At 41.5% G+C, this 13,459-nt stretch overlaps 2 protein-coding genes and 1 long non-coding RNA gene across 3 annotated transcripts in view; 2 read left to right on the forward strand and 1 right to left on the reverse strand.

Moving 5' to 3' along the window:
• Positions 1-4,917: 4,917 nt before the first annotated feature.
• Positions 4,918-12,819, reverse strand: LOC128311231 (uncharacterized). The gene is made up of 4 exons (XR_008289407.1): positions 12,105-12,819; positions 9,801-9,890; positions 5,825-5,950; positions 4,918-5,046 (listed from the first exon to the last, which is right to left on the reverse strand). It is a non-coding gene; the product is annotated as an uncharacterized LOC128311231 (long non-coding RNA).
• Positions 4,924-11,739, forward strand: CA3H2orf78 (chromosome A3 C2orf78 homolog). Its single transcript, XM_015064037.3, has 3 exons — positions 4,924-5,049; positions 8,050-8,811; positions 9,666-11,739. The coding sequence occupies exons 1-3, from the start codon at positions 4,953-4,955 to the stop codon at positions 11,582-11,584; spliced, it is 2,778 nt and encodes a 925-aa protein (XP_014919523.2). The 5' UTR covers positions 4,924-4,952; the 3' UTR covers positions 11,585-11,739.
• Positions 12,582-13,459, forward strand: part of STAMBP (STAM binding protein) — a 36,923-nt gene continuing 36,045 nt past the window's right edge. Inside the window, exon 1 of the mRNA XM_053200774.1 lies at positions 12,582-12,710. Coding sequence (XP_053056749.1) covers positions 12,633-12,710 — 78 coding nt within the window. The 5' untranslated portion in view covers positions 12,582-12,632. The remainder of the gene's footprint in view (positions 12,711-13,459) is intronic.

Below are 13,459 nucleotides of genomic sequence, written 5' to 3' on the forward strand. Positions count from 1 at the left end.
ATGAGGGTTAAGTCCCAGTGCCCCAGTTCCTTGTGTGGTTCTTCCAGGTATTTTCCAACTGCTTACATTCATACTTATTGTACATATATATATAAACGTTTATTTGTAAATATATGGATATCTTTCATTTTGTACAAAAGCAGTATAGTATACATATCCTACAGTATATCTTGGGTACTGATTTTCCCAGTCAGTTTATGCATACATCCACTCTATTATTTTTAATGCCTGCTTTGCATAGTATTTCATTGATTATAAGAGCCATAATCTATATAACCAATCCAATAATTGTTTTCAGGTTTTTTTTTTTTTTGGTTTTTGTTTTGTTTTTGTTTTTTTTTTGGTCCTCTGTAACAGACAGGCTGCAGTATGAATGCCCTTATATATGTATACAGCTATATCTAAATCCCTAGAAGTAGAATTTCTGGAATGAATGATATGTTGGATTAAAATTTGGAAGGATACTTCCACATTACCCTCCAAAAATATTGTATCAACCTACACTCCCACTCACAGTGAAACTTTTATTGGGTTCTTATCATGCACCAGTTATCACATTAGAGGTTGACCTTAGGTCTGTAGGGTTTTAGAAAATACAACAAACAAACAGACTGAAAGAGGGGAGTGGAAGTTCAAGTCTAAGATTTCCACACAGTATCAGGCATAGGGAACTGTACCTGCTAGAAAAAGTCTGAATTCTGCTATAATTTAAACAGCAAAGGACAGCATGTCCTACAGTAGGTATGGAGACAGACTAGAGTACTAATTCCAGGTTAAACTGTAGATAATTATAATAGCTAATTTTTCGTTATTTGTATTCATTAGTTTCTAACTTGTGAAAGTGTCTTACATACACTTAGTAGTCTGGTACTGGGTAAACTGAGGGCCAGAAGGGTCAGAGTTATTGAATAAATGATCAAATGAATGGATAAAAAGATCACTATCTTTAGTGTTTCTGGGACAGTCATATTCTAACCAAGTTTAAATCCACAAGCATTTACAATTCGGAAAACTTACACATAATTTAAAACAGGTCAATATTAGCAAATTGCTATTTGGAAAAAGAAAAGGTGTAAGTTAGCACAGCGTATTTGCAAACTTACAAATAGACACATTCAAATTTGGTGCTAAATCATAAAATATTCTTTTGGAATTTATTTTTTAAAAAAACAATATTCAATAGGCATTCAGTGGCCAAAAAGTATGAATGGTACATATATCTACAGACATGAGAATATATAAAATGTGACATAAGTCTATCAGAAACCATAAGGTATACTGGTCTTGCACTTCTTATTTTTTAATTTTTAAATTTTATTTATTTATTTTGAGAGACAGAGAGAGTGAGCAGGAGAGGGGCAGAGAAATATGGAGAGAGAGAATCCCAAGCAGGCTATGCACTGTCAGCATGAAGCCCAATGTGGGGCTTGCACTCACGAACTGTCAGATCATGAACTAAAGAGAACCAAGAGTCAGTTGCTCAACCGACTGAGCCACCCAGGCACCCCTGGTCTTGCACTTCTAATTTGCTACAAGACACAAACTCAGTTATAGTTCACGCAAGAAAATCCAGATGTAGGCATAACAGGATTTCCAGAAAATTTGGGAACTAGAAAAGAGTAGGCCTTTGGATGGGAGTAGGTCCAACATGAGGCAAAAGAGTACCTTGGGATGCCTGGGTGGCTCAGTCAGTTGAGCATCTGACTCTTGATTTTGGCTTGAGTCATGATCCCAGGGTCGTGGGATGTAGCCCTGCATCAGGCCGTGCTGAGCATAGATGCTGCTTAAGATTCTCTCGCTCTCTCTCTCTCTCTCTCTCTCCCTCTCTCTGTCTCTCTTTCTCTCTCCCTCTCCTTCTGCCCCTCTCCTCCACTCGCTCTCTGTCTCTAAAAAAAGAAAAAAAAAGAAAAGAAAAGAATGCCTTAATAGATATGTAGTATACTGGAATGGAAAATATAGGAGCAAGGGATATTTGGAACACCAAACAGCTGAGTAGTTGACACTAACAAAATCTACTAGTATCTGGTAGGGCCCCAGGTACCAAACCTCAGGTGTTTGAGGGATTCTAGTCTTTAACCCCCCAGTCAAAAAGTAACAAAAGGGGAAGTAAAGGAGAGCAGTAGCAGTAGCAGATGGACTGGATATATTACACCAAGACAAGTCCTATTTATCCCAATGTCTGCAAAATGCAGGAAGAGGGTCTATAGGATAAGACCATACTCTAACCACAAATATAAGACTTTAGGTCAGGATAGGGCTTGATGCTAAGTTCCAGAGTGTTTGACTAAAGCTTTTTAGGTTATTCCTCCTCCATTTTAGAAATTAAGATGATTCGGTAGGTTAAGTCAAATGGCTGAAAATCTGGAGAGAAGATAGAGAGGCTGGGAGCCAGGAAAGGCCTAACTAAGGGTCTGCCTAAGTAGAACTGAATGTTGGAACTAGATATTTTAATATGTAAATATTTCACTGCTACCACAATTTGTGTTACTACACTTCCTCCAACCTTACAGCACTCACCCTAACCTGCAGTAGCTATAGATCCCCTTGATTTCCATAGGAACATAGAGAAAAGAGAAACTGGTCTGGCTTCCTATTATTTCCTATATATTGTTAGCCTCACATTATATACTAATATCATAGAGGTAGGCTATTTGAGGTATGAGTCTTAGAGGAGAAAAACGCTGAAAAACATTTATAAGCTTAAGCCATATCTCTATGCTGCAACACCCCTCACAATTTCTTCTCAGATAAGCATCATCCCCCATCACTGAACAAACTCATATCTCATAATAGGAAAAGTAGGCCTATAAATGAAACATTGTCTCTGGAGGTACCACCCGTGAGCTATCTTCTTGTGGGCTCTTGGCATCTTCTATCACATACCTCCTACTCTTTGGCCACAGGTACTCTTTGGCCCAGAAAAGTCCATAGGTAGGCTGATCTGGGCACTCCTAAAAGCTTACCACTGAGGAAAATGACTTGATCCATAGATTTCCTCCCCCAAACCAGCTTACTTCACATAAAAAGCATTAGCAGCTCAGAACTAACTCACTTCATCACAGGGACAAGAGTGGTTAGTAAGAAAAGTACTAACCCGGGGAACAAAAACAGAGGTAATCCAGGCCAGTTCCAGCTGGCTGCAGACATCTTCCTTATGCTTGGGTGCACAGTATAACTCACCACAGGGCCTTTCTCATGGACCCTTTTTAAGTGTCTCCACAAAATGCAGCTGGTTGATTAGTTCACGATGCTTCAAAAGAATCATCAAGAGAAAAACATGCGATATGTCTTACAATGCTGGATACCTTAAAAATACAAGGGAAAAAATATAGAAAAAATGGAGCATTTAAAAACAACTTATATCCTGTGAACATACCGATCAATGATTTAAATGAGATAATATGACACAAAACACAAAAAACACACAAAAAAATATATTTAAGATTATTCTCTTTAGTGTACAGAATTCATGGCAAATGCTGCACTATCTAGTTGCATAAATAAATATGTTTATTTAACGAATATAAGATATTAAACACGAATATGTTATATAAGTTCATTATAATCAATATATTATATATGCATTGATATTATCATTGTTATGTCAATATTATGTTAATATGTAAGTACGGATTTACACTTATATGTATATAATTGCATGTTCTGTTACTATAAAATGAGGCCAAAATGTGTCAACTTGTTTCTCACAGAAACCCAAAATCCACACGAGGCTCTTTTTTCCTGTACCCTTTCACTTTGCATGTTCCCTATTCTCAATGAATGTCCTCTTCTTTCTGTCTTCATTTTGCCTGATCTTGCACCCAAGCATGGCAGGCAGAGAATCCTAGAGGCCCAAGATTCTACAGTGACTGTTTGCAAGGGGGGAAGAGGCTACGGTAACTGCCACACTGGATACACTTATGTGAGAATGAGAAAGGGAAAGTACCCTGAATGCCCGGAATGCCTCTCACGTATAAAACCGCTGGATGGGATTGCAGGATGCCTGTGTGGCCCAGAGATGGAGGGAGCAAATTGTGGGCAAAAGAATTGCAACCAAATGCTGGAAAAGGAAAGATCTGCAATCATCTGTGTCTTCCAACTCTCTGGTATTGGCTTCTAACGGGCAGAATTCATTCTGCAAAGCATCAGGCACTGAACAAAAGACTCCCGCTGCTGGAGGTTGACAGGAAGTAACCTCCATGAGTGTAAGAATGCAAGATCAAGACCCCTCCCACAAACAATGCCTGTGATGAAGGAGAGGAGAAGAGAGATCTAAATTCAACCTTGCCCGGCACAGCCCAGTCCAAGGAAGGTAGGATTCAAGGAGACGAGCCTTGCACCACATTGTTCTCCACAAACTTCACTGAAGCGCTGAGCAAACTTCACCCTACTCTTTAACCAAGTTACAAAAAGAATTCCTTAATTCCTTCTTTTGCTCCTTAAAAGCTGCAGTAAGTGTACTAATCAGATCCACTAATATTATTTCAGAGCCCCTTTAATTGTTCAACCTAGATGTGCCTTTCCTTTCTAAGGATGTTAGTTGACTGGCTATATAATTGGAAATGTAGAATACAGATGATAAAATATAATACATAGACTATGAATAACTATTAGTTCATTCTATTAATGAACACCTCTAAGAAACATTGAGATGATTTCCCTAAGATAAGAATGTGAGAGAAAGTGAGACTATCACATCTGTCTTATAGGATTAGGTACCACTTAGGTGTTGTTTTACTTCTCCTGCCACTCCTCCCACCAATCCCGTCTTCCTGTTGGGAATCTGACCTCCCTATTGGCTCCCTCGTACCTTTAAACTGCCTGCTTTGTGACATCGTTCTCCCACCAAACCCCCAGCACCTGGTGGAACCTTGGGGTTTCCATGGAGTCACCTGTAAATAAATTTGGATCATCGCAAGTGACCAGTGACCGGTGACCTTCGTACGGGGCACATGCACTCTTCGGCCTCAGCCGCTCAGACATCCTCCAGTATCGTCTCCTCATCCCTTGTATCCGGAGTTGATGTTTCCTCTTCTCTGACCATGTCTGGTAAGGAAAGAAACTTAAAAGTTTTTCATTAGATTTTATTTTTGCCCCTAAATGTAGTAGTAGATTCAAAATAGCATAGAATCATGGGAGAAAGCATTGAACTAAAACTCTGGAGACCTCACTTCAGTTTTGACTTTGGCATTTATTACCTGTGTGACTTTGGACAAGTCATTGACTCCTGAAACCTGTTTTTTCTTCATCTGTTGTATGAGGATGTTAGATTGGTTGTTCTCTCTGGTCCCTTTCTTTTCTAATACTGAGTCTTAAAGGGCACCCATGTAGAAAATGAAATCAGAGGCTTGTTGAAGAGTGTTTCAACAGAAAGAGAGAAAACCTAGGTTATGTAGAAAACTAGCAATATTTACCAAGATATTTCATCTGTCAACAGTTCCTCCACTAATATTTTGACTTTAGTATTTTTAATTTAGTGCTGCTGAAAAAGTCAAATTCACATGTTTTCTAACTAATGTAGGTGTAAAGGGAAAACAGGAAAAGAGGATGGAGGAGAGTGGGCTCTAGGGAGGCAAGTCTTGAAAGGTAAGGAAGTTTAGGATTGTTTCCCTCAGCACAGGCTACCAGGAACCAAGGAGGAGGGGAAAATATAAGAATGAAAAGAAAGCGCTTAGAGAAGCTCTCAAGGGGAGAGGGTGGGGGAAGAGGTAGTTTAGGGTGGAATATTGAAGGAAACCAAAGATTTTACATTAAAGCAGAAAGAGCATAAAATGAAATCTGCTTAGAGCAGGGCAAAACAAAGTTGATTTTAGCTAATACTTACATTAAGAGACTAGGAAGGAAAGTAAGGCCGGAATTGGGCATCACCAGGACAAGCAACTTACAGAAAGGTCGTACTCAGTTGTTGTTTGCTTGCTTTTTTGTATTGCCTCTCTGAACACAGATGGCACTGAAAAGTTTTGAATGTAAACATTTTAAGAAATATGCTTTAGAAATGATGCTTCTTAAAAAAAAAAAAAAGAAATGATGCTTCTTATCCAAGAAATTAATAAAAGTGACTATCTAAGGGGCTGGAGGAAACCGAATATTCAGTTTTATTTCATTCTGCTTTTTTAAGCCATGTAGGTGTTTTGCCTATTAAAAACAAGACTCAGTTTATCTAAAAATTGGTATCTCCTAGACTGAATCATAAGGACTAATTCCTTTGTGTGATAAGTAGGTTCCAAGTCAAGGCTTCCTTTCATCTTCTCAGTTACTTTCTTCCCAACATGGAGCACACATCTGTTTTCATATCTCAGCAACCTAAGAAGAAAAGTCAAGCCCCACATCCCTAATTCCACATTTATCTAAAACAATTTTGTAGAGTCCTTTGGGTTTTCTTACATTAAACATTTTTGTCTGTCTGTTTGTTTGATTTCAGCGATGGTGTTTTTGTATAGGCTTTGGGGATGACATTTTCCTGAATGCTGAAGATGATTAAAATATATTTTTAGATAAATAGAAAAACCTTCATGATGTTTTTTAAATGTTCTTCCTTTTGTTATATGATTATATTGAAGTATACATTTGTATTAGACTTAGTATCTGTTACTTGCTGGGTAATATTTGGGAAAATGGGGCTGAATGCAGTAACAATTCCTTTACACTTATTTTCCTCTCTGCTTTGTACCAGATTTCATTGTAATACTTGTCTACAAAAGCTGTGGCTACCTATTCATTCACATTTATGGCATTTGCTGCTTGTCATGCAGTTTTTACTGATCTATCCTGGTCTGTATGTCCTGGTTAGGAATTCATTCAAAATCACCTTCTGTTGTTGTGGGCTCCATTTTGTTTAGTAGTATTCAGCAAAATTGGGTAGGAAATATTCACTTCTGTAATATTGTATGTATGATAAAGAACTTGTTATATCAGTAAACTTATTATGCCTTCATGCTTGCTACATCCCAGTTTTCATTAATATCTATATATTTCTTCTTAGTTCTGTAATGTGTGTTTTTCATGATTTTTCTGTCTTTTCGGAACATATCTTCCTTCATATAAATCATATGTAATGTATCACTTTTATTCATGTGCGAATTATTACTACTACCATTGTTGTTGTTACTATTACAACCACTTTATAGATGAGTAAACTGAAGCACAGAGACAGCTTAAATAACTTGATTCTATCAAAAAGCACTTTTTGAGAAACTTAGTTTCAGGTAGTCATTTTGAGGTAGGATCAGAAACCAGGCTTAAGAAGAATGACCCTTAAAAAAAAAAAAAAAAGGTTTTATTTTTAAGTAATCTCTATACCCAACGTGGAGCTCAAACTCACAACCCCGAGATCAAGAGTCACATGCTCTTCTGACTGAGCCAACCAGGAGCCCCACGAATGACCCTTTGAATTTACCAGCTGGACTGAGCTGTATGCGAACTGCACAAGCAAAACAAGACCCTGAAGATTACAATGGTAATAGCTGTATCAGTTTCTAATGGGGGAGGAATCTACATTCATTGTATTTCTCCTGGTTTCTGGCAGCATAATGCTCAGAGTAGGGTCCTGGCAAGGATGTCACGATTATTAGTTTTTATAACCTGGTAATGAGACCTAACATAATGGGAGAACTTGAACAAGTCAGTCTGACCTCCCTGGCCTCAGTTTCCTCACTCGTGAAATGAGAATATAGAACAGAGGTTCTCTAAGGACCTCCGAAGACGGAAGTGCTTCACTTCTAGGAAACAGTATGTGAGTGGATGCTGGTGTAGGCTCAAGGGAAAGACAGGGCAGGGAGAAGGTTGCTTCTTGCTTATGGAATGATGTACGAAGCACACCACCTGGGTCTTCCACACATCTGTGCCCAAGTTGGGAGCACAGGCAGTTAATATAGAAGAGTACCTACCAAGCTACTTCAGCCCTTACAACCATCTTAAATGGTTTGATTTTTGGTATCCCAGCAACTATTGGTATTAGAGGCTTCTTGGTAGCAACAACTTTAAGATAATGTGTTTCCTCAAACATAGTGAGATCTCCCTGATTCTTCATAACCCTCTTGTTCCCTACAGAAAATTTCCAAAATCCATCTTTACTTGGAACTCCAAACTCTCTGCAGCTCTCTCTCCCTGTGGTGAGCAATGCAGCTTCCCTAGCAGGAAGTGTCTACAGCTTCTCCAGAGTCTCTGCTCCAGCAGTCAGTTCGGCATGGCTACTGCCATCAGCTTCTGGCACTTCTTTCCAGCCACTCATGGGTAGTGCCTACCTTTACCAACATTCCAGTACAACTATGTTGTCTGGAGTTACTGCCCAGAGCCAGATCTCCACTTCAGCTGCTTCCTATCCAGGTATTTTTGAGTGGGATAGCACAGGGAGCACTGAAAAGAAGTCATTTTCACTTGGAGACTTCACTGTGACTGTCACTGACCAGGACACGGCTGTTTCTTCCATATCTATGGCAGCCCAGTATGATAAAACTTCAGAGGCCAATAACATGGTCCCTCTGTATCCATCACTTTCTGCCAGCCTTGTTCAGGGAACACCATCTCAGATTCCAAATCAGGGACACAGCCTATCACTTCCCTACCAGGAAGGAAGCCAGGTATATTACTATAATCAAGGCACACTGGGACCTCTACTGTCTGGAGAACTTGGTCCCTACCTGCAGTCCTATGGCTCTGTGTCATACATGGGAAGTAAGGCCTCTGCCCCCCAGCCAGAAATGGTCATGGTACTAAAGGAGGTTCAGCCCACAAATGTCCCACCACCAGCCTCCACCTCTGGAATCTACTACTCTGTATCTGCTCAACCCATCACAGAAACAAGTTTTCAAGGTGAGTAGAAATAGCAAGAGGGAAAGAATTAAGGTTGGCTTTTAAAAACAGGGTCAAATCTTCAGCCAAGTAGCAGTGAATCAACAGAGAAGCATAATTTAAGTCCTGAGACTTTAATAACCACTACCCACACTCAGTGCTCTCCATTTTCAGACTCTGTATAAGAGCACTAAATAGGGGTGGGAAGGTGGGACACTGAAATGGCCATCTATGCTACAGGTACAAGGACCCCAAGTGCATACACAAGGGCTACCACACTTTTCACTGCCCTAGCTGATCAGTCTCCTGTACTACCACACTGTAATGAACTCCCTCCCCTGATCTATTGCTTCAGTCTCTTTGGAAAGCATTTCGGAACTCTTATTGTGATAGTGCCAGTTTAACTTTCCCTCACTTCCTTAATTTACACCAGGATTTAAGACCTTGTGTTCCGAGATGCTGTCCAAAGCAAGCAGGCAAAGAATCTATTCTTATATATTTTATCAGAAAGAGCTCCATTCCCTCTCCTAGTCCATGGTGTGAAGTGTTCTTATTCTCTAAGGAAAGTGGGGAGAATTGCAAGGATTCTATAGGCTTTGTAGAAACATTTCATAATTTAAAAACCACTTTAGCCTCTTATTTTACTTAAACTTTGTATAAAATACAAAGAAAAGCAAGAATCAATGACATCAAATGATCACTGGTAAGAACTAGAAGTCATCTCCTATCTCCTAGCACAGGGTTCTGTCCATGATCCTTAAGAAGAGCTGGTAGAACCGCCTTGCCTATTGCTGGAAGGTGCATGATTTCTGTCTTGGTGTCTGGGGGAGCATCTCACTTACCAGGGAATGACTTCTTCCTTGATTTCTTTGTAGTGATGGAGACTTCCCTGGGGATGGAGACTTCCCTGGGATTGCAATCTCCAAGTCAGACATTTTGTCTGCCACAAACTCCAGAATTCCCCAAGTCCTGCAGTAGCAGAAATATCCAGGTACTTGAAAGCAACCCACCTCCTGAGCTTGGAGACATCTCAGTGATAGCTCCTGTCCAGAGTTCCAGTAATCTGCTGGCACTGCCTCCAGCTCCAAGCCAGGAACAAACTGAGAATAAGAATTTGAGTGATACTAAAACCAAGCTTTCAAAGCCTCTGGATGCCTACCAGATCCCATTAGAAAATCAAGATCCTCCACTACTTCCTTTAGAAATTCCTGATATTCACCAGCTCCTGGCCTGCATTGATCCCCTTGGCCAAGAGGAGCAGTCTGGTTCTGAAAACACTGATCTGGGAAAAAATGGCATGAGTCTTGAGGACCAAGGGACCCCTGAAAATGGGATTGTATCTAGTGGTGGTTTCGCAGACATCACTACTCTAGTGGAGGATATTCATCTTCCCCAGCTCTTTAATTCCTTGAACGACCTTGATCAATCCAAAGGTCCCAAGGTGATCAATGCCAAAGATACCAGAATCATCAAGTTGAATGAAGTGCAAGAAAAGTCAAGTGTCATAAAGTTGTCCTCTGATCAAGCCAGGAAGAATAAACACAAAGCTGCTGAGACTATCAATGGTGTTCCCAAGACCAAAATCCAGCCAAAGGACCCAGGATGCCTGTTAGGGGAAGAAGTGGTTATTTGCAATGCTGGAGATAGTGACAGGGCTCATGTGAATGCAGCCAAGCATTCCAACAGCAAATCTCAGAAAGCTGCATCCAGCAGGATCAGCAAAACTAAGAGCCATGGGCAGGAAAAGACCAAAAGGAGCAGAGAAAACAACCCCAAGAAAGCTGAAGAGAGTAAGCAGTCAGGGAACACAGTCAAGGCAGAAGAGAAGCCAACCATTCCCAAGATGAAGCGGAGGAGAAATCAACCTGAGCTTAGCCAAGAGACCTTTAAAAAGCCTCGAAGCTGCCTAGGCATGCACATGTTGGAGTCCGTACAGATTTTTCACGCGCTGGGGAAAAAGAGTGATAAGAAAATCAGACTCTCTTCCTCCTGGGCCCTGGGAAACTCCAGCAACCCTAAAGTTGCCCAGCCATCCCCAGTTATCAAACGATGGCTGGACACCCCACGTGAGGGTAAAGGTCCTGAAAAAAATAAAGTCAAAGTCCAGAAACAAGACAGTGGTGCTGACACAGAGTGTCCATCTCCATCCCAGTATGAGCTGCCACCTCCTGGGAAGGTCAAGTTGGTGCCTTTGCCTTTTCCAACCTTGGAGAAGCCTCAAGCTCGACCTGTTCTTCGGAGGCCACACTCTCTGGCCTCACGTCGGTCTGCTGTGGCTTACCCTGCCCGGCCAGGGTCCACTAGCTCAGCTCAACCTATTGCAGTCAATTCATCCCGGCCAACCCCTGTCTCCTTGACAGGTCCTGCCAGACCAGCTCGGCCAATTTCAACCAATCCAACCCGACCAGGTTTGACCAACCCTACCCGGCCTAGTGTCCCTCACTCTGCTGCATCCAGACCTGCACCCTACAAAACGTCATCCTGCACCTCTCTCCAGCAGGAACCCATTCCTACTGCTGTGACCAAACTCCAGTCCCCACCCAAACCTCACAATCAATTTCTACTCCAAGACTTCTGCTTTCAACCTATTCCATGGAGAAAACCCAATGTTCCTGAGCCAGTAATGTCGAAGCCCATCACAAAAGAACAGAGGCCAGAGCGAGAGGCCATGAAGCGGCAGGCTCAACAAGAGCGTGAGAATGCAGCCAAATACACCTCTTTGGGGAAAGTGCAGTTTTTCATTGAGAGGGAAAAAGATATGGAAATTGCTCGATACTATGGCTATGCAATATAAGAGCTGCTACGTTTGTTGGTACCACTCTGGGTACCAGCCATTTATCCATATATAGATAGATAGATATAAATTTCTCTATTTACTCAGATGTATTTTAAAACTTAATAAAACATAATAAACATAATTAATAGATGAGAAATAAAGAAGACTTTTTAGTTCTGAGATACTGTTAACTGGGGGTTTTCTTTGGTGGGGGTCGGGATAAAAGTCTGCATGAGAAAGAACCAAAAGTTGGATGGGAGAATAAGGGAAAGGGGATAAGAAGAAAAGAGGAAGGAACTTGGTCCAGGCCACGAAGGCTGAAAGGGGAGAGATTTTCTAGGTTTATAAAAAGCAGGAGTGGGGGAAATGGCAGAAGCAGGGTCTGAGGTTAGGGTTAAAAGAATAAATAGAATTGGAGATGACAGGAGATGAGTCAGTCTAGGTTGACCAGAATAAATGTAAAGCCTTTCGTGGAGGCTGGCCTTACATCTCATGTCCACCCTATAGTATTTTAGAAGACAAGAGATTCAAGACATACCTCCAAAATGTTTGGGTTGTCCAATCCATCTATGACTATAGCTGGGTAAGGTAAGTACAAATCATCCATCTACTGGATGGATGGCAAGGGCTCACATTTATCCTGGGGGCAGCTGATCACTGGAGCCTAGCCAAGCCAACTGCTGTAGCAGGAGGCCCGCCGAGAAGCAGGAGGCACGCCGAGAACAGGGCCTGGATACAAATCACTGTTTATTAAACACCTACGCACCAGGCCGGTGAACGCACCACTCCAGTTAACCAACACAACGATATGCAACGCTAGTACCACTGTGCCACTTTACTAGTGAGATTCAGCAATGGGCCTAGGTCACACTGCGGGCAGAGGAACGAGGCTTCAATTGGAGTCATATATGCCTCCAAAGCCTTCAGTATTAGCAAGCGCCAGCAGATGGCCAACCTGGCTTTCAGATCAGAACATCCGGAAGTCACATGGTGGTCGAGATCAAACTTCCGGAGGGACTTAAACGTTAACCAGCGGGGCCTGCCAGGTCGTCCTCCATCGACGCCGATGTGCGTGCCCCTTTCTCTAAAACTGACCAACCGAAGCGCAGGAGGAAAATCCGCTGGAGGGGTCCATTCCCACAAGGTAAGAGCGGTGGGCACATGTGTGAACTCAGTAGCGCTCCAACGGCTGTAGCACGCAGGTGCCAAAGGTCTAGAGGTGCTCCTTAGGACTTGGTGGGACAGCTAGACAGAATTGGGGGGTAGAGAGAGTGAGGGCGTGGAGGGGGTGGGGCAGGAAAGGGAATGGAGTGGGGGGAGGGGAGGGATGGGGACAACGGAAAATCACCATGGAAAAATTGGCAATTTGCTTTTTTTTTTTTTTTTGGTAATTTGCTTTTTAAAAATTATCTTGTATTGAGATATAATTAACATACCATACAATTCACCCTTTGAAACTATAGATTCAGTGTCATTAGAACATTTACAAGCATGTACAACCATCACCATTATCTAACCCATAACATTTTCATCACCCCAAAAAGAACCCCCCTGGACCATTAGCAGTCACTTCTCATTCTCTCCCCAACTCCACTGGCAACTGGCAACCACTAATCTTTCTGTCTCTCTGAATTTGCCTTCTCTGGACATTTCATAGGTGTGAAATAGTACAATATGTGCCCTTTGCGTCTGACTTCTGTAATTAGCATTATGTTTTCAAAGTTCATCCATGTCCTAGTGTGTCCACTTCATTGATTTTATGACTATAATATTCTATTGCATGACTCTGCAACATTTGTGTATCCACTCATCAGTTGGTGGAGATTTGGGTTGTTTCTGCTAGTATTTTACATTTATTGAGTTTCTTCACTCCACTTCACAGATAATGACATA

This window comes from Acinonyx jubatus, chromosome A3, assembly GCF_027475565.1.
Source record: "Acinonyx jubatus isolate Ajub_Pintada_27869175 chromosome A3, VMU_Ajub_asm_v1.0, whole genome shotgun sequence".
Taxonomy (NCBI): Eukaryota; Metazoa; Chordata; class Mammalia; order Carnivora; family Felidae; genus Acinonyx; species Acinonyx jubatus.